The following is a 23,649-nucleotide window of genomic DNA, read 5'->3' as shown; positions in this document are numbered from 1 at the left end:
TGGGGAGAAACCTGTTTATATTGCCATGTGGTGTTATGTGAGTGTGTGTATGTGTTTGGTCTACTTATTGCTCAAAATAATAATAAACCCTTGTTTGTATCAGCTTCCTGAGTATCAATTTCCTAGAAATTCCTGAACCCAGGTCTTTACTTTAACCTGCCCATAAGACCAAATAAAGTACTCAGAGGAGAGAGATGGGATGTCATGTATAGGGAACAGCAATATGGCTAGAGTGTTTTGTGGTTTTTCAGTCACTTTCAGTCACATCCCACTCTTTGTGGCCCCATTAGGGGTTTTCTTGGCAAGGATATGGGAGTGGTTTGCCATTTTACAGATGGGGAAACTGAGGCAAACAGGATTAAGTGACTTGCCCAGGGTCACACAGCTAATGAGTATCTGAGGCAATATTTGAATTCAGGAAGATGACTCTTCCTGAATTCAGGCCTGGCACTCTATGCACTGTGCCACCTCGCTCCCTCAACCTAGCTAGAGTGTTCAGTACATGAAATTGTATTTAATCAGCCTGGAAAGCTAAACGGAAACCCAGGTGGGAAGGCTTTTCGATGCCAAACAGAGGACCTGGTCATTGGTCCTAAAGGCAGCAGAGAGTCATAGAAGCTTCATGAGGAAAGGAATAACCTGGTCCAGCCTGTGTTTTAAGAATATCAATTGAGCAGCTGCATGGAGAATGGAATGGTCTTGTGGAGCACGAGTGTGTGGACAGTCATTTTGGCACTGGGTTCAGGGTTTTAAATCACAATACTTCTTATGCAAAGGTGGGTAATTATTCTAAATCTCCATCACTAAGTCAGTATCCTTCAGGTGGGCCCATGAATTTTGTAATGCATTTCAAATCAAACTGTTTATGTAGAGGTCCCCCCCCCCAAATTTACTCACCTCCCACCCTCCTGCACACACTAGGGGTGGCCCTGCCAAGGACCAGGGGCCATGATAAAGAGTAAGAAATAGGATAAGAATGAAAACAGTAAAAGAATTGAAAAGATAAAAGGTTGTGTTCAGAGAGACAGATAGATGATAAAACATTGATGAAATGACTACTGTGTGCCAGGGGAGTACAAATAAAAACAATAAAGATAGCCTCTGCCCTCAAGGAGTTTGCAATCAAATGGTGGGGAACTGGTAGGGTGAGGCACACCACCCATGGCATGGATGGAGACATCCAGAAAGCCCCGAACCAAGCAAAGTCAAAGGCTAGGGTGGCTCTAGAGAAAGGCATTCCATTTTCAGGTGGGGATGACCCAAGTGGAGTACAGTCAACATAATATACCTGTTATCATGAGCCTGAGTTTCTCCCAAAGTGGAATCCCAGGGGCCATTCTTAGTCGTTGAATGGTTTTCTCAAGAAGTACCCCATTTTAGAGTTGACTCCTTGGTTTCATATTTTGTTTTCTGACCAAGGAAATCTAAGGAAGTGTTTGTCAGGACTTCTCCTTCTGCCATCCATGGTGCTTCTCTTTGCCACTAGGAGATCACATTTGGAAGGGAAACTGGAAGTGCTCCAAGGGAAACAATTCTCATCATTCTCCAGCATATGTACATCTCAGTACATATCCTTCTGAGAAGATTCCAATAGCTCCTAACTCCTTCCAGGTAAAGTCCAGGCAAAGAACAGAACTTACAAGTCCCAACTTTTAAAGATAAATGTAATTCTGAGAGATGATGAGGTCTTATGCATGTGTGTGGCTAAAGTGCAGTGGCTGGGCCCAGGGGTGGGCTGGAGCCAGCTGGAACTGCTCACTTGTCAGCATGGACATTTCCACCTTAGAAATAAGCAAATGCTACAAATCAAGAACAAATTGATGGTTTTGTTGCTTGATGGAGAAAAATGTTAATAATGCAGATTTAACAACTTTAACTTTCTTTTTTTCAGAGAGCTGATTGCTAAACATTTACCAGCACATCCCTGACTGTGGAGTTCACTGGAGTTAAAAAAGATTAAAGAATGGAGAATGTGGTTTGTTTCGGGGACCATTGACATAAACATCAAAGTTCCTGAGGTTGCTGGCCACAAATTGACTGGAGAGGAGGACCACATGCCAAATATTAAAGTTCCTACAGAAATTGGGAAGGTAACTGGAAAGTCAACAAGGATAAAGAAAGGAATGTTAGAGATGGACTGCAGTTCTATAACTCGGTTTATACCTGTGGGTAGTTTGATATAACACTAAATCTGTGAAATGATTTAGGTAATATCACCTGTATTCTATCAGACAGTTCCAACCTTGAACAATGAATGTCTCTCCAATTGTCCCCCCAGCCCCCCACTGCTTGTGCCTTCCCTCAGAGATGACCTCCAATTTACCTTGTATCTATCGTATATGTTGTCTCCCCCATTAGACTGTGAGAGCTTGAGGGCAGGGACCCTGTTTTTGTCTTTCTTTGGAACCCCAGTGCTTAGTACAGTGCCTCATCCATAGTAAGTGCTTAATAAATGTTTGTTGATCAACTGTTTTATGGTTTCCTTTATTTCTGTAAAGTGTGTTTTATTGTATTTACCCAAGTCCTCATGTGTCTTATAGGCTAATACCCAAATAGTTTCCAGATTTTCTAGTTAATTTGAATGAAATTCCTTTTTTTCCTGCATTCTTTTTGAGTAAAACACAGAAATGCTAATGATTTCTATCATTTGTTTTACATTTGTTTTATTTGCTACTTGACTCACTTGATACCGATTCACCTCCTTTTTTTCAAATCTCTTTGGTTCTCTAAGTAAACCATCATGTGAATGGCAAATGAATTTCATTCAGCCTCCCCATGCTTGTCCTTATTCCTTCAAGTTTTTTTGTTATGTCTTTGCCATTGGTAGCACCTCTACTACTATTGCAAAAGAACACTGGTGACTCATAGGGACCAGGCTTTGGGAGGTACCAGTGACAATGGATTTATCAAACTTGAGTTCTAGTCCTTGCACCGCCCCCCCCCCCCCCAGTGTGACCTAGGACAACGAACAATGATTTGGGCACTGGGGCTACTCCTACCCTCCAAGAGCTTATGTTCTATTGGAGGAAGCAACATGTATGTATAGAGGTAAAAAGAAAATACAAAGTCATTTGGTGGGGGGGAGATAAGTGCTATCAGCTTAGGGAGAATCAAGAAAGCCCTCATGTAGGAGGTAGCACTTGAACTAAGTTTTGAAGGGAACTGGGGAATGAATCTGAGAGGCAGAAGTGAGGAGAACATTTATAGTATGGAGGGGAGGAGATAGCAGAGAGCACCCAGGAAATGTATTGTCTCGTGCAATGACAGGAAGTCTGTGATGGGGAGTAACATGGAACAAGCTTAGAAAGGTAGAATGGAGTCAAATCATGAAACAGTTGGAGCTCTCTGGCCTGGGCTTCAGTAAGACCACTTTGGCAGCTGGAGTTGGGGAAGACATCTCTAGGAGGTGATTGGAAAATGGAATGGTGACCTTGTGAGAAGAAAGAAGGGAATCGAGAAGAGATATTGAGCTAACAGTCAGAAAATGAACCAAATGGGCAATAGGCGAAAGAGAAGAGTCAAGGATGACAAGAAGGTTTTGAACCCAATGGACCAGAAGGATAGTGGTGCACTTGACAAAAAGATGAAAGTCTGGGAGACAGATGGATTTGAAGGGGAAAATAACGCTGAATTCAGAGGGGCCAAGCACAAATTCCTGGGGCATTCCACTGGAAACCTCTTGCTGTGTTGACACTGAAAATTCAGCCACCCAACCAGTTCTGAATCTGATTATATCAGATCTGTAAAGCTCAGTACCTTCAATTACTTTTTAACCTTTTAGTGATAAGAGACTTACCATGTTCTTCCATACTTGCATCACTGATATTTGTAGATAGAGAAGAATTCAAATAAAGGGTACCATGGGGTGTGTGCTGGTAAATACTTAACCACCAGCCCTTTTAACTACCACCCTTTTAAGTATAATCTGCACTATTAACATTTTCTCTGCCACTTAATTTTAAGTCTAGAAAGCAACAAAACAAATACATTAAAGCTTGACTTGCAGAGTTTGCATATTTCTGAAGCACACAGAAGTGCTCACACTGAAAATTTAAAAAGTGACTCTCAGGAGTTGCTTCAAACTGGCTCCAGCAGCACAACCTTTCTGCAAAGGTAGGGGAGAGGGGACTTGGGGGCATGGAATTCGGGGGTTACTTTTCCTAAAGTGCTTTTTGGGTATCTTTCTCATTGGTTTAAGGAATGGCTCACAATGAGGATTTAAGGATCATTTGCAAACTGGTCCAAGTTGGCTCCTGCCACTGAGTGCTATAGTTAGTTTCCTCTTTCCTGAATGCTTTGAACAAAATTAAAGACACAGATCTAAAGCCAAGACCTTGAGGGCACCCAGAGCTCCTTTTACTACCTCCACAATAATACCAGAGCCTGACTGATGACTAATGTATAATCTTTGTGATCACTTAAATGAGATACAGTCATTCTTTTGTCAAAACACAAAACCTCATAGAAAAATCAGTGTCTAGCAGAGTGAGTGGGTCATAGCAATGTGATTTAAGAGCATCTGATATTTGAATCTGATAGCTTGTCAAATGCTTCTAATGGTCCAGCTAAAAACGCTGCTACCACAGCATTAGCAGTTAGTTACCACGGAACATGCGAGTGCAGCATCATTCTCAATGCATGGCACTGGCCCATGGCCTTGCAATGTGTCCAAATGCCACCAGGGGCCGCTTTGGCGCCCTCCAAACTGATCTCCAGTAAAATCACTTCCTGGTAACTTGTTGAATTGCTAAATCCCCACAGCATCAAGCAGGAGGGCAAGAGGTGGAGGAACCTGCCTCATTTGTAGTAAAATGGGCTACCTTCAACCTGCTGCCACATGCTCACATAAGGAGACAAGAGCTCCATTTGCAGAAAAAGCTGAGCCTTCCCATCCCTTCCCAGAAGTTTGAAACTTCTTGTATCGGCTGGGTTCAGCCCAAGCCCAACAACCAAGTCTTGAAAAAATCTGAGTCTGAAATACTTATTCATCAAGGATATTTTGTTTTGATGAAGGAAAATGTCAAAAGTTTGGTCAAGCATTAAGAGATGACTGAACAATTCGAATTGTTGATTTATTGTGGTCAAACGTGACCCCATTCGGAGTTTTCTTAGCAAAGATACTGGAATGGTTTGCCATTTCCTTATCTAGCTCATTTTACAGATGAGGAAACTGAGGCAGGGTTAAGTGACTTGCTCGGGGTCACATAGCTACTAAGTGTCCGAGGCTGGATTTGAACTCAGGAAGATGAGGCTTCCTGACTCCAGGCCTTACACTCTATCCACTGCAGCACCTAGCTGCCCCCAAATTGTTTATTACCTAAGGTTTTCTAAGTGGTGGGCCTTGAGTTTTCATTTCAGTTAGCTGCTGTCCACATTCAAAATATAAAGGATGACTCAAGTGCCCTAAATTGAGATACCTAGAAGTAGAAGGCAATTGCCCCCCAAACCTGTGAAGCAAACAGTGATTTTCATAACCATGTCTCTGAATTCTGAGACCAACTGAAGAAGGAACAGAAAACACAAGCCATCAGAGCTTTTAGTGATCAATGGGCAAGTGTATTCATCTCCACAAGGCAGAACACAATGACAGCAGGTAGGGACCAATCAGAGGAGTATAGAGCTTGAGAATGCATCTCTCCCCACTTAGCTGTCTTACAGGGAGGGAAGGGAAACTTGCTCTTACAACCTAGAAAACAGCTAATTAGTTAACAAAGCAAGCCGTCAAAAGAGCTACAAGGCCAGTGAAGAGAAAATTGGACAGGTCATTGATTTTCTTCAATCATCCTAGAGCTTAGATTAGGGCCACATGGTTTATGCTGCTCCCATAGTGCAGTGCTAATTATGAGAAGACTGGCCCAGGAGAGTCTAAGGAAGGACATGGGTAGGAAATGTAAAGTGTAGTCATCAAAGTCTTCCTCCTTAGGATGCCATGCCAAGAAGAAAGCCTCCGAAAAAGCCTCCAGTCACGAGAACATTCTTTTTCACAAAGGAGACAACCTGGTCACAGAAAAAAAGAATCATCAATTCCCTTGCTAAGGACAGAGCAGGGCCCACTGCTTTCATGAAAATAAATTATGGATCTTCTAACTACTTCATAGTAATATTTTGGGGGTAATCCAACTTTGGTACAAAAGTACTTGCTCATCTTCATAGGGTAAATGAAGAAAACAAGGTAAAGGAATGGAATTTTCTTTCCTCCATCCCAGACATGAGATATATTTGGAGAGAAGGGGGCAAAGGGAAAGAAAGGGGCATTCTACCCTCCATCATCTATATATTTCCTATAATCTTGGGGATGCAAAGTCAAAGCATCTCTAAAACATGAAGCTAGCAATAATTTATAGGATTAGACCTGGAAGGTCCCTTAAAGTCAGTCTCGAGAGTCCAACTCTCTCATTTTACAGAAGAGGGTAAAGTTCAAGGAGGACAAGTGATGGAACCCAGGGTTTGGCTACTAACAACCATCTGTGGCTGATCACTCAGTCTCTTCTCTTGTGAGTTCAGTGCATTTCAGAGGCTTCTTAGTAGGTGTTTCCTGCTATTTCTAGAAGTGCAAAGAACACTGCTTTAGCATCAGAAGAACCATTCAAATCTTGGCTCTGACACTCATTGAGTTTCTCTGGGCCTCAGTTTTCTCATCTGTAAAATGAGGGGGCTTTACTAGATATTCTTCCTTAAGGTCTCTTCCTGACCCTAAGAACACCAGCTCCCTGATGCTGACCAATAACTCCTCACCTCAGTTTATACATTAAATGTATACCTACACAGTTATATGTAAATTAAACATCCCATCGTTCCAGCTGACCCAACTATAATTTCAGAGATGTGTTTGTTCATAGGAAAAATCATTTAGTCCCAAGTAGTAATAAGAGTCATGCTCATTAACTGTTTCTTCTGGTGTTCCTTGGCATATTTTATGCAGGAATTTATATGCTTACAAAAAGATCCCTGGATTTTTCCTCCTGCTTCCTCATAGTCCATCTGAGGCCAACTGAGGTTGAAAGCACAATGAACTCAAACTGATGGGACAGTAGCAGATTATTCTCCTACTTTTCCAATACTTGCCGGTGACAATTAGATTGGGGGCTGAACATACCACATTGGTTCAATCTGCCTATAAGGTTTACAGTCATTTCTCCTGCTCCTGTGATCTTGCCAATATAATCATGTTTCACCATATAAGAATTAGATAATTACTTCTGAGTAATTATTAATATGAGAACCTAGCATTTCCCCCACAGGGCTTCTCTGTATTGTTTTAAAAGCATCAGCTAGGACAGCCATGTGCATCATGAATCAATATAGGAACAAACATTTATTAAGCACCTACTACATGCCAGGGCACTGTGCTAGGTGCTGGGCTACACAGACAAAAAAGGGCACAATTCCCATCATCAATCCCCATCCCTTTACATTCTACTGAGGAGACAATATGTGCTAAAATTTAATCCTCTCTGACTCCACTCCCCATCTCTTTAAGTTTCTGAACCAAAGGACCTCTCCCTGGCCACCCTCTCCTCCATGTCCCCCATTAGAATATAAGCTCCTTAATGGCAGGGGGTACATTAGTTTTAGCCCAGTGTAAGAATTTTAAAAATTCTTTTTCATTCATTCCTCCATTCATCCATTTATAAGTATATAGAGAATATATACACAATGAATCCAAGGTAACTCTGGGAGCTGGAAGGAGGAAAGGCTTGAGCTGAGCCTTGAAAGAAGGGCATTCTAAAAGGCAGAAGTGAGGAGGGAGGGCATTGGGATTCGAGGCCTTGGAGTGAGTAGAGGGGAGTACTGAAATAATCCAGGTGTGAGGTGATGAGCATCGTCATCAGGGTAGCTACCATGTCAGAGGAGATAGAGGGACATATTCAAGAGATGTTGCGAAGGTGGAATCAACAGGCCTTGGCACCATATTGGATATGGCAGGGTGAGAGATAGTAAGGAGTCTGGGATGACTCCTGGGTTGTGAGCCTGGGAGACTGAAAAGATGGTGCTGCCCTTTACAGTAACAGGGAAGGGGCAAGGACATTTTGGACATAATGAGTTTAAAATAGATGTCTACTGGCCATCCCATTTGAGACGTCTGAAAGGCAACTGGAGATATGGAGATTGGAGGTCAACAGAGAAGTTGGGGCAGGATAGAAAGATTTCTCAGTCTATGTGCATTTATTTGCTTAATGAATGAATCAAAGAACGTGATAGCCAAAAGGGAAATCATCTATCCTGAACTTCCCTTTTTACAGGGGAGGAAACAGGTTCACAAAGATTAAGGACTGACTTGGGTCACAGAGGTAGTCAGTGTCAGACCAGGAATATCTTTTAGTTAAGTTAATCCTTTCTTAACTGTCAGGTGTCATTCACTTAAACAGGGGCTTCCTTTGCACCAATTATTCTCAAAGTTTTGCAAAAGACAAATATTAGTTGATGCCAATCGCCCTGCTAATTGGAGCTACCGGATATCTATAACTGAGAAATTGGTTTGACCAGGAAAAAGGTATAGATAGATGGGATCCAGACCACTGATTACATTGATTAAATGGGGAAGAGAACCGTTCGCTGAGTGAATACTGCTCCAAGTGAGCTTGACTAGGAGCTCTCTGCCCTGCAGCATTTCGGCCTCAAGAAATTCGAGACTTCCTCATAGGTTTATCTTATTTCTCTGGGGTAGGGGTGGGAGTGGGGGTGGGGTTCACAAAGTAGTTTCATTACCTCCTCAGCTTTGCTCTTCACCTCTGTAGGAAGCTGGTTGCTCCTTCGGATTTTCAGCTGCTCCTTGGCTTTCTTCATATCTTTCTCAACTCGCTGCCAGTCTACCTTGATGTAACCAGTATGGTTTGCGATCTGTATTTTGGAAGATTAAAAGAAAGATAGGCAAGAGAATTGCATAAGGAAATGAAGTCACCTAAATAGAACTTTCTGATTTTCCAGCATTCATTTGAGGCTTTGGTATCTGAGAGCTGAAATAAACCTAAATGAATATTTGTGTCCCAATAGACTCTATCTCCTTTCTTCTCTTTTTCCTTACTTACTATCCAAAAACCTCCTCCTTTCACATAGATTACTGAGGCAAACATCTACCTCTGACACATTTCTGCAAAACTGTGTTATTATCTCTTTCAGTTGTCCCTCAACACTTGGTGTGGCTCCCAGCTCAGATTTACTGACTTGTCTTGGCCACTTTTATTAGGCAGCATGGAGGCGGCTTGGGATCGGGCCCACTGAGCGGGAATGAGACTAGGAATAGATAGGCAAAGGAGACAGCTTTGGTTCAATCTTACCAACGCTGAACTCAAATCTGGGGATCAAATCTCTGAAAGGTCATAGCTCAGGTCAACAGAGTATGGCCACCTAACACCCTTGAACCTACTGAGCTCCCTATGTCTCTCTCCCTCTCAACCATCCATCTTTTCTATCTCAACCCTTCAGAGAAACTTTTTAGACATTTACTCAAGTCATTCAGGTTTTATAATCTCTGCTCCGAAACTTAAATGAAAGCATTTATCTATAGGAAAAAACAATCACCCTAAAGTAATCTAGATTTGATAAGTGGTTCTTTATCTCAAGTAATTATTATTAAAGTAACGGGGCAGCTACGTGGCACAGTGGATAAAGTGCCATCTCTGGTGTCATGAGGACCTGAGTTCAAACCTGGCCTCAGACACTCACTCCAGGTGACCTTGAGCAAGTCATTTAATCCTGTTTGCCTCAGTGTCCCCATCTGTAAAATGAGCTGGAGAAGGAAATGACATAACAACAAACTACAGTTAAGCAAAACAGATGCACTGACTGTGTCATACAACATGCCTCATTGCACACTTGCAGTTCAACACCTTTCTAAGAGGGAGGAGCTAGTTTCCATTGTCCATCTAACTTTCCAGCCTAAATGTGTCCTATACTTCAGCTCAAAGTGTCCCTTTTTTGTTCTCCAAACTCACCATGTCTATTCAAGACACGTTCCCTCTCTACCTTCCCAGATTTCCCCTTCATGAAGCCATCAGTTGACCAAGGGTAGACAGTGACAGTTCCCTGCCTGGAGCTGCTCTGCTGCCTATATTATCCCTCTGTTGGTCACAAACCATTTATTACCGTGTGGCATCTCATCATTTCTTGTCATGTCTCTGCAAGCTCCTTGTGACTGTTTTTTTTGTTTCTATTTATTTACCTTTTTTTAAAAAAATCCCACAGACAGAAGGGAGTCCCTTCTCCCACAGCTTTTTTTCTGACTTTAAGCCCCAAATTTACCTTTTCATGGCTTCTCTCCATTTTCTGTTCTTTGGGGTGAAGGAAAACAAACTTATCCTTTTTCTACATAACAATTCATCCAATACTGGGACTCAGCTCTCATGTTTCCCTGGAATATTCTCATCTCTAAGCACTCCCAGGTAGAGGGTTCTGGATATCATTCTTACAGGATGTTGCTCCTTTTTTTTCTTCACCTATTAACTACCCTTGCTTCCATTTCCTAGAGATGTCTTTTCAAAGTCTGCACTGGTCTGGTAAGTTCTCTCTGGAGCCAGATCACTCTCTCTAGACAACTCCTCCTTCTCTTCAGGAGTCCTTTGAAATGATTTCTATTTGCATTTTCATAATCTGAGAAAAGAAAATTCACCTCCTTCCCTTCCTTGCAGAGGGGGGGATCTGTGTTCAGAAAACTCAATGGCTCAGGCGCCATGTAGAGCTGGGGATACAAAGAAAATGCAAATCTAGCCCCTGCCCTCAAAGTGTTCACATCCCATTGGTAGATATAACACTAATGTAAGTTGGTACCACCTAGAATGTTCAGAGACAGGTGAAGGCGCTCAGAGCTGTCAGCCTCAGTTCATGGGGCAGCTAGTTCTGCTAAATAGCTAAGTTCCCTCTTTCATATTCTTTGTTACAAGGGATGGTTCACTGGGTAAGGAAGGGTGGAGAGAAATGAAAATGAAAGTGGTATAAAACTGAAAGAGAATACATCTTTAGAAATTCATACTTAGGTTATGGCATCCTATTGATGAATCCTCTAAAATTTGTCCGAGTATGGGCTCCACTCAGTCACTAAAATGATCTTTCAAAAGCTCTCAGTTCAACCATGTTCCACCCCTCTCAATAAACTCCAGTGGCTCCCTATTGCCTCCTGGTGTACGTACAGAATGCTCTTTGGCATTCAAAGTCCTTCATAACTAACCTCAACCCCCAAACTTTAACAATCTTCTCCACTCTACACACACACACAGAGACATACACAGAATACACACATACACACACGCACAAATACAGACATACACACAGACATACATACACAGACATACATACACATACACATAAATACACACATACACATACATACACAATACACGCATACATACACATACACAGATATGCACAGATATACACACATATACAGAGGCATACACACATGTACACATGCATACACACATACACACACACAGAAGCACTACACACGCAAACACACACAGACATACAACAAACACACATACATACACATGCAGACATACACATATAGACATGCACACATATACACACGTACACACAGAGACACACACATACACAGACATACACATACACAGACATACACACACATACACTCATACAGACATGCACACAGACCTACAGAGACCTACACACAGACACACATACATACACAGACACATACATACACACACAACAGACATACATATACATACACAACACAGACATACACACATACACAGAGACATACACACATACACAGACATATACATACACACGTATGTGCACAATATATACACATACATACACAATACGCATGTACACACACACATTCAAAGACACACACAGATATACACACATACATAGACATATATACACATGAATACACACATACACACATGTACACACATCCACACACACATATACACCCACATACACACATACAGATATACACACACATACATACATACACACAGACATAGATACATACACAGACATGTACACATATATACATACATATGCACATACACATGTACACACACACCCATACACAGAAATACACACATACACCCACATACACCCAGACATACACCCAGACACACATATATACATAAACACACATACATAGATATGCACAGACACATACACACATGAATACACACACGTACACACTCACATACAAAGACATACACACATACACCCAGAGACACACATACAGAGACATATACATGAATACACAGACACATGTGTACAAACATACATACATACACACAGATCTACACTCATACACACAGGCACACATACATATACACACATGTATACAGAAATACACAATACATGCACACATACACACAATGGCATGCACACACATACACACATGCGCACACATGCAGAGATACACACATACACAAATGCACACACACATGCATACATAGAATACACATACACATACAAACACCCACATACCCACAAACATACATACACCCCCCACATATACAGACATACACACACCCACATACCCACACCCACATACAGACATATACACACCTACATATGCAGACATACACATACACGCACCCACATCCACATACATACACACATACACACACATCCACAAACATACACACACCCACACAGATATATACGCACCCATATGCACAGACATATACACACCCACATATGCACATCCACACACACCCACATACACATACATCCACACATCCAAACATACACACCCACATATGCAGACATACACATACACGCACCCACATCCACACACACCTACACATATAACACACATCCACAAACATACACACACCCACATACAGACATATACACACCTACATATGCACAGACATCCACACGCACCCACATCCACATCCACATCCACAAACATCCACACGCCCACATACAGACATATACACGTACCCACATATACACACCCACATATGCAGACATACACACACACCCACATACACATACATACACACATGTCCCACCAGCACCAGTACTCTTTGATCCAGTGATCCTGGCCTCTTTGCTCTTCCTTGAGTAAGACCCTCCATGTCTGGGCTGCCCCTATGCCTGGAATGCCCTGGTCCTCATCTCCTCCCTTCCTGGCCCTCTTGATGGTGTTTGCATGTTGACTTCCCCATTAGACCTCCCTGTCAGCTCCTCGAGGGCAGGGGATGACTCTTGCCTTTCTTTGTACTATTCCCACAGGGCCAGAGCCATAACAGGTGCTTAGTAAATGCTTACTGACTGATCTTTCAAGATCTACGGCACATGACAAACTATGCCTGGCTTGCCTTTCTCTATTCAAGCACAAATTCTCAGCTGGAATGGTCACTTGCCCCCCAGTGTTCCATCCTTTCTATTTTAGCAACCTCTCTCACTCTGTTGGCCAGAAATCAGTCTGAGAATAGCAGATTCACTTTGTTGCTCCCTCTGTCTTCTGAAGAATGAAATGATCATTAAGGCAAAGGCAAAACTGCTCATTTAACAACTCTGCTTTTGGCAGTGAGTGAGCGAGCTCCAGCACATAGATAGAGGGCTAACTGACATTGTGAGCCCGACACACCAGGCTTCCATGGCAGATCACGATGTCAAAGTGACTCCTTCAGAGAAGCTGAGGCAGACTTCCAGGACAACCAGGCTTCTTCTCTTTTCCTCCAGTGAGTTTCACCCAAATGCTCACCTGTGTAGAGCAGGAAATACTAACTGGAAATAAATGTTGGGAATACTGGAAAATAAATACTGGAAATACTAGAAAAGAAAGACCTGGAAGTACTACTAGGAAATAAAAGACCAGGGAGGGCAAATGTCTCAATTTTCAAAAAGGGGAGAGGGCACATGTTATAAATGATGGGTCAATAAGCTTGTCTTGAATTGCTGGGAAAATTGCAGAATATCTTATTAAAGAGAGGGTTTGTAGGCTTTTAAGGAAGTGGTAATCACTGGTTCTTTGTAACAGGATTACTACAGGGCCTACACTGAACTGCTACATAGTACACCTAGATTACTGCAAAGCATCGAGGTCTCTCAGGCCATCACAGCAGATGAAATAGAGAGAGATGTGGGCTAGATGGTGAATGTTATGACAAAGGGCTTCTTAAATATTTTCCACTTTCCACTCCTTTTTGAGTTTCAGCAGTGGTCCTTGGCATCGTGGCCTGAGAGGGCATTCACAGTGCAAAGTACTCTGTATTCAGAACCAAGGCTACCTCCAAGTTGTAAGCTGCAACCCTGGCTCCCAGAAACAACCCTGGATTCATTACACGTTTGAGGCTGGATTCCATTTTAGTTGCTGCGCGTTCAGAAACTGTTGCCATACAGGGTTGGGAGGGTTTCAAAGAACTAGCCCCAAATAACAGTCATTAATGAGTCAATGTCAAATCAGAGAAAGTGCTGCTAGTATAGGCCAGGTACCCTTTAGGTACAGTCACTTACAACTGTGTCAGGCCTGCCTTGTACCATCCTCCACACCTACTGCCCCCTCCCCCTCCCACCTTTTCAGCCACACACAGCTGTCTCACGCCCTGGGACAACTCCACCCAAGGACAAACATCTGTGGATAATGAACTCATTCTTTAATGACTGCCGTACTACCATACCATCACAGCCACCCCAACCTAGTGACCGACTCTGAATTCCTGGCTGCCACTGTTCAAGCTCCACTCTTTAGCCCCTTCTGTTGGCTCCCTTATTCCCATCCCCATCAACCCCTCACTCCGGATCTACCCACTCCTTTCATGGTGCTTTCTGGAATGCCTGCTTCATTGGTAACAAACAATTTCATCATAAACCTTTTCCTTTCTTGCTCCCTCCTAATGACACAGCTCCCTTCCTCATCCCTTTCACTCATATCCACTAACAGTGGTCATGGTGAGGGAGTTGGAACACTACCTGTTTCCCACTGCTACCCACTACAGGTTCTCCTTCTACCTCCATCACTTCAGTAACCTCTTTTCCTTTGAGTTTCATTCAATTCATATTTATCACCCAATCAAGATTCTGATAGCTGTTTATACATTTTCAGGACACACACCTTCTTTTCCTTAATGAATTCAGTGCCTTGTACATACAGTCTCTCTTCTCCCCAGCTCCTGATCTTATACAAGAGGATTCAACATATGTACATGCCAATACTCTCTCAAACACTCTAACCTTCCAATTCCTCAGTCTACTCGCTTCCCATGAGCTGTTCCCCAGTTCCAGCTCAGCCCCCCACAGAGAAGGTCATGCCCTTGATTTTGCCACCACCCACAACGTGCCACTCCATGTTGATGGCTTCTGAAATCCCGCTATCACATTATGATGTTGTCAGTCTACCCCTTCCTCTCATTTTCCAGATTTCCATCCCATCTCTGCCACTTCCTAGGCAAGTTGCTTAGCCCTCTCTAGGCCTTGGTTTCCTCAGTTGTTTAGGGCTGGCCTCTGAGCTCCCTGCCAGCTCTAGAGCTAGGATCTTCATTTCATGTTCCCCATACAGACCTGTAATAGGAAAAATCCACCACCTACTGCTGTTGCTGCCAATTTTCCAACTTTCTGGAAGATGAAACCTGTGCACCTACAAAATAAAACAAAGGGATGACAAATGGATTGAGTGGAAGCCACACTAACATCTGAAAAAGTAGGTAGCTATGAACTCAAGGTCTCGAAGTCAGACACTCCCTACCCCTCCAGAAACAGGCAGTATGGAATGTGCAGGACACACTGTGGAATGAAATGAAGCCCTAAAAGGGCCATCGGGAGAAGAGATCCCAAGGTGGAAGAGAAGGTTGATAGGCTGTTTGCAACTATGAACAGGCCTCAATTGAAACTAGGTTTTCTCCAGAGGTAAATGTTTTTTAAATGTTACTTTTATACAGTTTCAGGTTTTGAAACTGCTTTGCTTCAGGGTCTTCAGCAGAGTTCTTACATTTCCAAAACATTTCACAGGAACACGTACATTCAGTGTTTTGGAACTTTCTATCCACAACTGAGTATGCGCTGACACAGGAGGAGTCCCGGGTCAAACACCTGTCTTCTGACCTTATATCCACACCCTGAGGGCCAGTCTTGGCAGCGCTACCCTCCCCAAGCTGCCTCTACCACTGAGGCTCATTTACAGGAAGGCCTGTGGGCGTGGCCTGGAAACCTAACAACCCAGCACTATAAAGGGTAGTTCTTTTTCCCAAACAAGTGACACACAAGATGATCACATTTGGAACACAGTCCATGCTGAAGCTGGGGGTTGCCTAGAACAATGAGTCAATAATGTGTGTGACCACTTTAAATGGGGCTTTTTAACTTTTCTAAATGATTTCCCATCCAGACCATGGAAAGTCAGAGGTCTTAGAGATAATATGGTCTGACTTTTTCAGCTCCCTTTCATGTGTTCTCTTCTCCCACTGGAATGAAGGCTCTTTGGGGCAGAGGTTGTCTGTCTTTCTCCTTGCATCTGCATCCCCAACACCTAGCACAGTGCCTTAGTGCCTGGAGAAGACACAGGAAGTGCTTGTCTGCCTGACTACCTGGATGAGCAATGAACCCGTAGGAACTGATCAGATTATTGAGGGAGATACTCAAGAGGGAGAGGAGGGCCCAGGCCAGAAGAGACACCCATTGGGGCAGTCAGGTGGTGCAGTGAATAGAAAACCAGCCCTGGGGTCAGGAGGACCTGAGTTTAAATCTGACCTCAGATTTAGACTTACTAGATGTGTGACCCTGAACAAGTCACTTAACCCGACTGCCTCACAAAAAAAACCCCAGACCAAAATAGACACCCATGGTTAGCAGAGGTGACTTTGAGAACCAGGAGAAAGCAGTGCTATGAAAACCTACAGAGGAGAGACTATCCAGGAGAAGGTGGCTGACAATGTCCAAGGAGGCAGAGGGCTGAGAAAATGCCACAGGATTTGGCAGTGAGGAGATTACTGAGATCTTTGGAGAGGGCAGTTTCAGTGGAATGAGGTCACATGCTAGACTGCAGAGGAAGAAAAGGCACTGACTCAAATTTAGGCACAAAAGGGAGGAGAGCTAGCGGGGACGGTAGCTAGTGGAGTGAGGGGTGGGTGGCCTGGATTTCACAAGGCCCCCACTTCCTTTGTGAAACTTGAAAAGGGAGCTGTCTGGCCTGGATGATTCCCTTCTAGTAAGGGAACCTCTGAGATTCTACCTTCTGTGACTAGATGGCCTTTGAGGTCCATTCTCAGATCCAGACAGCATGTCCTCTTTACAGACGAAATACATTTAGTTCCTTCACCTGATCCTCATGGCAGAAGTTAGACTAGACCTGAAATTCAGCAGAGGGGACTTGCTTCTAGGTGGGGAGATGAGAGAGAAGGTTTTTCCAGTGAAAATAGCACCAGACCTGAACCATCCAACTCTATGGGGCCCAGAGCAGGCCTTGAGCCAAGTGGAACCACTAGGCACCTAACTCATGAAGTGAGGCATTTGGCAGCCTCTGGAGGTGTCACTCACCAACCGGTGACCCCGCCTATCAGGAGTTGAGTGGCCACGCTGTACTTCTCGGTAGAGGGTCCTGAGTCCTGCCCAAACAGCTTCCGCCACCATGGCTGCTTCTTAGCCAATTCAGCAAGGTCAAGGGTGTCAAAATTCCCATCAAATTTTGCTAGAAACATGGAGAGTGAACAAATGAAATTTGGGGAGTAACACGACAAACTACATTCTGATCAAAACACAAAATACTTATGGAGAACCTACGAAATACAAGTTAATAAAAAGAATGTAAAGATGCAAGCCCTGAGGTCAAGGAACTTTTGGATTGGGAGAAGGAGCAGTGTAGCAATAAGGTCTGACATTTACATGACTCTTTACTATTTGCAAAAAGTTTTCTTCTGGACAACAGGGGAGATAATAAGCAAATCAACACACACAAAGAAGCTATGGAAAAATAGAAAACAATTAAGAGAAAGAAGGCATTGGAATAAGAAAGGCCTCCTGTAGAAGGTGGGTTTTAGTTGACACTTAAAGGAAGTCAGGGAGATCCATACTTAGTGGAGGAGAGAGGTCCATTCCAGGCATGGAGGACAGCCAGAGTGGAAATGGAGGGGCTTGTTGGTGGGACAGTGGATCCAAGGGTGTGTGTCAGGGAGTAAGGTGACTAGAGATGTGGGAAGGGGCTGGGCTATCAAGGACTTTGAATGCCAACAGCATTTGTATGTGATCCTGGAGGTGAAAGGGAACCATAGGGGTTTACTGAGTAGAGGTGGTGAGTGTTAGGAAAATCACTCTGGCGGCTGAATGGACCAACTTGTATCAATAGTCCAGATGGGAGGTGACTTCAACCAGGGTAGTGGCAGTGTCAGGAGAGAGAAGGGAACATTTGGAGAGATGTTACAAAGTTAGAGATGACAGGCCTTGGTACCAGACTGGCCATGGGGGTGGGGGGGGTGGGGAGAGAAACATTGAGGAGTTGAGGATGCTATCTAGTTTGTGAAACTGAGGGCTGCTGCACCTAAATAGCTGGGAGAGGATGGCATAAAATATAACATGAAAATACAAGAAAGATACAAGTCCTACTCTAGGAGAGAAGAGAGATGAGTAGGGGAAGGAGTAATACTTGGGGAAATAGGAAAGGCTCCATGGGAGAGATGGTGTGTAAGTTGGGAAGGCTTGTGCCAGGTGATTGAGAACTGCAGGGGAAGAGGGAAATAATCTAACTAAAAGCATGGAGGCAGAAAATCATGAGTTATATCTGAGGAGTGAGTGGTTCCCGGTTTGGCTGGAGCACCTGGCATATGAAGGCAAGCAATGGGAGATGCAGTTTGAAAGGCAGGTTAGGGCCAAACCATGCGTGGCCTTGTATGCTTTTGTTGCTGTGCGTTATTTTTCGGTGTGTCTGGGTCCGTGACCCCATTTGGAGTTTTCCTGGCCAAAATACTGGAGTGGTTTGCCATTTCCTTCTTCAGTCATTTTATAGATGAGAAGACTGAGGCAGACAGGGTCAAGTGACTTGCCCAGAGTCACACAGCTGGTAAGTGTGTGAGGTCCCATTTGAATTCTGGTCTCTCTGAGTCCAGGCCAAGCACTCTATCCACTGCAGTCTAGCTACCCCCAAAATCCTATTTCTAAAAATTGAATTTGTTTCAGGGTCATGACCAATGTCACATCTGACAAAAATTGACAGTATAAAAAAAGATAGTTAAACTGAGTTTTCTGAGCAGTGATAGATACAAAGCTGTTTCATTCAATCATTCGCTATATCGTAAAAATGATGGAACATATCATTCCAACAGATGGTACAGGCTGAAAACTGGTTTAAGAGGAATTTGAATACATTCCCTAGAGTAAATTTAAGCTTTAGTCCCCCAAAGTGGGAGTATTGTCTCTAAGCTGAAAATCGGTTGGTAATGGGGTACTTCTGCAGAAAGGTATCATGGGGAGAGTGAATCGGTTGACACTGGACTAAGGAAGAACCAGTTCTGGCTTTGGCCCTTACTAGCTAGTGTGACCTGGGGCAGGTCACTTGGTTTCTTGGACACTTGGGCAGCTAAGCCTACTGTCAGGTACGATCTGTGTGGACTACAGGAGTTTCCAGAGCAAGAAAATGTCATATTCCTGCTTTACTGTTTACAGTGTTTACTGTCACAGTGGCCCTGTGAGGCGGGTGTCAAGGGTATTCTAATTTTAACTTTGGAGATGAAGGAGCAGGTGCAGAGAATCGAGTTACCCATGGCCACGCCGCCTGGAATGTCCACTGGCAGGATTAGAATCCAAGTCTGTCCTGATTCTGAGAACAGCACTCGATCGTGCTGCTTTAAGAGGATTTCGGGAAAGGAGTCAAATATGGATCCAGTTGTAGGTTTTGGAAAGAGCAGGGGCTAGATCCAAGTTCCTTCTCGGTCCCTAACAGTAAACATCACCCAAGGGGTGATGGGAGGCAAGTGCCTTCTCCCTTCGAAAGGTGAAGGGAGTCCTGGCCCCGGCTGTTTGGCCGAAAGACGGCCCCGCTGGGTAAGGGGGCCAGGGCACCCACCTGTCGCCCGGCCACGCCGCTGTGCCTCAGTCTCCCCACCGGGAGGCCAGACCACTTGACACATTTCTAGAGAGGAGGGGCCCAGGGGAAGGAAGGAAGGAAGGGGACGAGAGACCTGCTGGGAGGGGCTGGCCTCCCGGCCCAGCGTGCCCTGCGCGGCCCTGCTCCGCTCCCTCCCTTCCTCGCCCCCGCCCGGCTCGGACTCCGACCCCCGACGGTTCCCCCGCGCGCGACCCGCCGGCCCAGCCTCCCCGCCCTCCTCCGCCTCCCCATCCGGCCGCGGCCCCCGGCGCCCCCCCCCGTGCCCACCTTGGGTCGAGGCGGCCATGTCGTCGAGCTCATCTCGCGAGGAGGAGCGCTGAGGATCCAGGCGGTGGGAGGTGGAGCGCCGAGAAACCGAGGCGGGCAGCCCTACACGTGGTACAGATGTTTCCATTCCCACGGCTGCGGAGGAGAGGCCGGGCCAGGGGCGGGACCGGGGCCGGGGGCAGGGCTGCGGCCTCTACGTCACAGAGGCCTGGGGGCGGGGCTGCGGCCTCTACGTCACAGAGGCCTGGGGGCGGGGCTGCGGTCACCCGGCGTCCTAGCGTCGTCTGGGAGGGAGGCGGCGCCTGGAAGGGAAGCGGCCTCCCGGAGCGACCTCGGGAAGCGACGCGGCCTCAGTCAGCGAGGCATCGGGGGCCGCGGGCCTGGGGAGAACTCCCCCACGGAGGACTCTCTGACCCCTACCCCCAGCGGACCCTCTGACCCCACCCCGGGCGGACCCCCTGGCCCCCCCCACAGCCGGGCCCCCTGACTCCCCCCCGCTGTGGGCTCTCTTCCCCGGGCCCTCCCTTACTGGCTGGGGTGGGCAGCGCCCCCATTCTGCCTTCTGTTCCCCGCACAGGCAGCCCTCCTACCGAAGCCAGTGGCCTCAGGAGTGAGCCAGCAGGGGCCCTCACCCCAAGGGGCAGCCTTTCTGGCTCCCTGCCAAGACCCCCACAGCAAACAGCTTCTGTCCTCCCCCTAACCCCCACCTCCAGACTTCGGATTTCCCCCACTGGTGTCCCCATCCAGGCAACCCAAGGAACCATTCTGAACCCCCAAACCCATCCCCCCAGTAGGCAGGTCTTGTAACCCCTCCCCAGCCCTTCTGCTTGCTTCCCTCCCACGTTCGAATCTGCACCTCGGGGGGTACGCTCTGTGACGCCCCCAACCCACCCCTCCATTGCTTCCGCTCCTCTCCCTAACAACCAAGACAGCCCTTCTGATCCCCTTCTCCCAGCAAGCAGTTTTTCTGCCTCCACTAACCCCCCTGGGTAGCCAGCCTCTCTGATCCTCCCCCAACCTCTGGGGCTGGGGGGCTTCTATGACGCCCTCACCCCTCCCACACCCAAGCAACCCTCTGCCCCCACCCCCTGCAGAGAGTGGTATCTCTGCCAGGCAATTCCTCTGACCCTCCCCCCCTTGCCTCCCATCTGCTCCCCCCTCTGGCCCCCTACTCTGAGCTTCTGATTCCCCCCACAGGCAACTTTTCTGCTCCCACCCACTCTCACCTCCATGACTCCCCCACACACACACACACAGGGAACCCTCTGTCCCCAACCCTGAGCCATATGGCTTCTCTGCTTCCTTCCACCACCCCCAACCCTTCTTTCACCCCCATGGGTAGTCTCTGACCCCCCCCAACCAACTTTCCCCCAGCAGGCTGCTTCTCTGACTCCCCTAATCCCCTGGGTGGACAGCCTCTCTGATCCTCACCCTCTCACCCCCTGGGCTGGTGGCTCCTATGGCCCTCTCCCAAGGGCCACTGATTTGCCCCCACAAGACAGCCCCTCTGCTTCCTCCCACAGCCCTACTGACACCCCCCTCAGCAGACATTTTCTCTGCTTCCCCAACCTCCCAGTGGGTGGATTCTCTGATCCTCCCCCACCTCTCTGGCTGGGGACTTCAGTGACACCCCCCACACACAGGGGCAACTGCTCTGCTCCCTCCAAGATAGCCCTTCTGATTCCCAGCTCCCCACCTCTCCCATGCAGGAGGCCCCTATGACCCCCCCTCCTACACACACAGGCAGCCCTCTACTCCCATTCTCCAAAGCTGACAGCCTCTCTGCCACCCAACCCCACCCCCAGCTGTGGGTGAGCACTCTGCATGCCCCCTCAGGCAACCCTTCTGACCCTCTCACCCCACTGAGGATGGTCTCTATGACTCCCCCTACCCTTGCAGCCTCTATGATCTTCCCCCCACCTCTGGGCTGGGAGCTTCGGTGAAGCATCTGCTCTCCCTCACCCAAGCCATCCCTCTGACCCTCCCCTCTGCTTCTCCCACCCCAGGGCAGCCCTTCTGTCAACCCAAACACCCCTCCTCAGGTGACCATTCTGCCCCCCCCCCCATCACACTGTGTCCCCCAACCAACCTGGGGCAGGTGGTCCCTGGCCCCCTACTCTGGCCTGATTCCCCCCACAGGTAGCCTTTCTGCTCCCATCCGCTCTGGTCTCTAGGACCCCACCCTACACACACACCAGGAGCCCTCTGTCCTCAACCCCTGAGCCATGTGGCCTCTCTGATTCCACCTCCCCCCCCCACTTCCACCTCCCTCAACCTTTCTGACCCCTCCCCACAGCAGGCAGTTTCCCATCCCCTTGGGTGGGCAGCCTCTCTGATCCTGCCCTCCTCTCTGGAGGTGGTGGCTGATATGCGGGGAGGGGTCCCACCCATAGGTAACTGCTCTCTGTCCCCCCCCAAGACAGCCTTTCTGACTCCCCACCCCAACTACAGGCATCTTCTATGACCCACAACCATTGGCACCACAGGCAACCCCTCTACTCTCCCACCCCCCAGCGCCCTTCTGATCCTCCCACTCCCCCTTGGTGGGTGGTCTCATAGCACCCCACAATCCCTCCCACCCCCAGGTGGGTGGTTTCTCTGTCTGCCCCACATTCTCATCCAATGCGGTTTTGAGGGGTTCAGGGACCAATCAAGGACCCCAGGGTGCAGGAAGGGTCTTTTGAAAAGAATTCGGGGACTCAAACATTCTTTAAGTCAAGCTGGCAAAGGTTTATTTTTAGGCTTTTCATCGGACAAAAGTTCTTAACCTTTGACCTTAGAAGGGTACCTTTAAGGGTTATGTGAGACAAAGGATAGTAAAACAGGTGCCAAATATGCTAATTAGGTGGTGTGGGGTGGGATTAAAGGAACATGCACTCTTCATATCTACGGCTCAGGTGGTTTACCCAGAGTTCACCAGGAAAAGCCCAAGGGGTTGGGGCTTCAGGGAGGTGTGGTTTTTAGGTCCGATATGTCACTAAGTTAACTAGCGTTCAGGGCCTCTGCCTCCAATCAAGGTCTTGTTTGACAACATACAGGTAGAGAGTGTACATATGTCTTCCGTGTAGGATATACATTAGGAGGAGTCCAGGTAGGGAGTTGGTGTAGACAGTCCCCTCCACTCACACAGGCAACTGCTCATGTTCCCCCAAGACAGAGATTTTGACTCCCACCTCCACTACAGGTAGCTTCTGTGACCCACCACCATCACCACCATAGACATCCCCTCTGCTCCTCCCCCAACCCCAGGGCAGCCCTCCTGACCCACCAAACCCCCATCTTCAGGTGACCAATCTGTTTTCCCTCAGCCACATGCCTCCCCTTCATGGGCAGTCTCTGGCCCCCTACTCAGGACTTCTGACTCCCCCCCCCCCCCAGGCAGCCTTTCT

General features: G+C 46.6%; 1 protein-coding gene and 1 long non-coding RNA gene across 2 annotated transcripts; one reads left to right on the top strand and one right to left on the bottom strand.

Annotated features, from left to right (window-relative positions):
* The first annotated feature begins 1,486 nt into the window (after positions 1 to 1,486).
* Positions 1,487 to 2,467, top strand: LOC140516094 (uncharacterized). Its single transcript, XR_011971287.1, has 2 exons — positions 1,487 to 1,611; positions 1,892 to 2,467. It is a non-coding gene; the product is annotated as an uncharacterized lncRNA (long non-coding RNA).
* A 3,067-nt stretch (positions 2,468 to 5,534) lies between these two features.
* On the bottom strand, positions 5,535 to 20,474 carry FUNDC2 (FUN14 domain containing 2). The gene is made up of 5 exons (XM_072627033.1): positions 20,261 to 20,474; positions 17,434 to 17,584; positions 15,463 to 15,538; positions 8,710 to 8,841; positions 5,535 to 5,997 (listed from the first exon to the last, which is right to left on the bottom strand). The coding sequence occupies exons 1-5, from the start codon at positions 20,385 to 20,387 to the stop codon at positions 5,920 to 5,922; spliced, it is 564 nt and encodes a 187-aa protein (XP_072483134.1). The 5' UTR covers positions 20,388 to 20,474; the 3' UTR covers positions 5,535 to 5,919.
* Positions 20,475 to 23,649: the final 3,175 nt, after the last annotated feature.

This window comes from Notamacropus eugenii, chromosome X, assembly GCF_028372415.1.
Source record: "Notamacropus eugenii isolate mMacEug1 chromosome X, mMacEug1.pri_v2, whole genome shotgun sequence".
In the NCBI taxonomy this organism is placed as follows: domain Eukaryota; kingdom Metazoa; phylum Chordata; class Mammalia; order Diprotodontia; family Macropodidae; genus Notamacropus; species Notamacropus eugenii.
The sequence above is the reverse complement of the archived record's forward strand: the minus strand, read 5'-3'. Positions and strand labels throughout refer to the sequence as shown.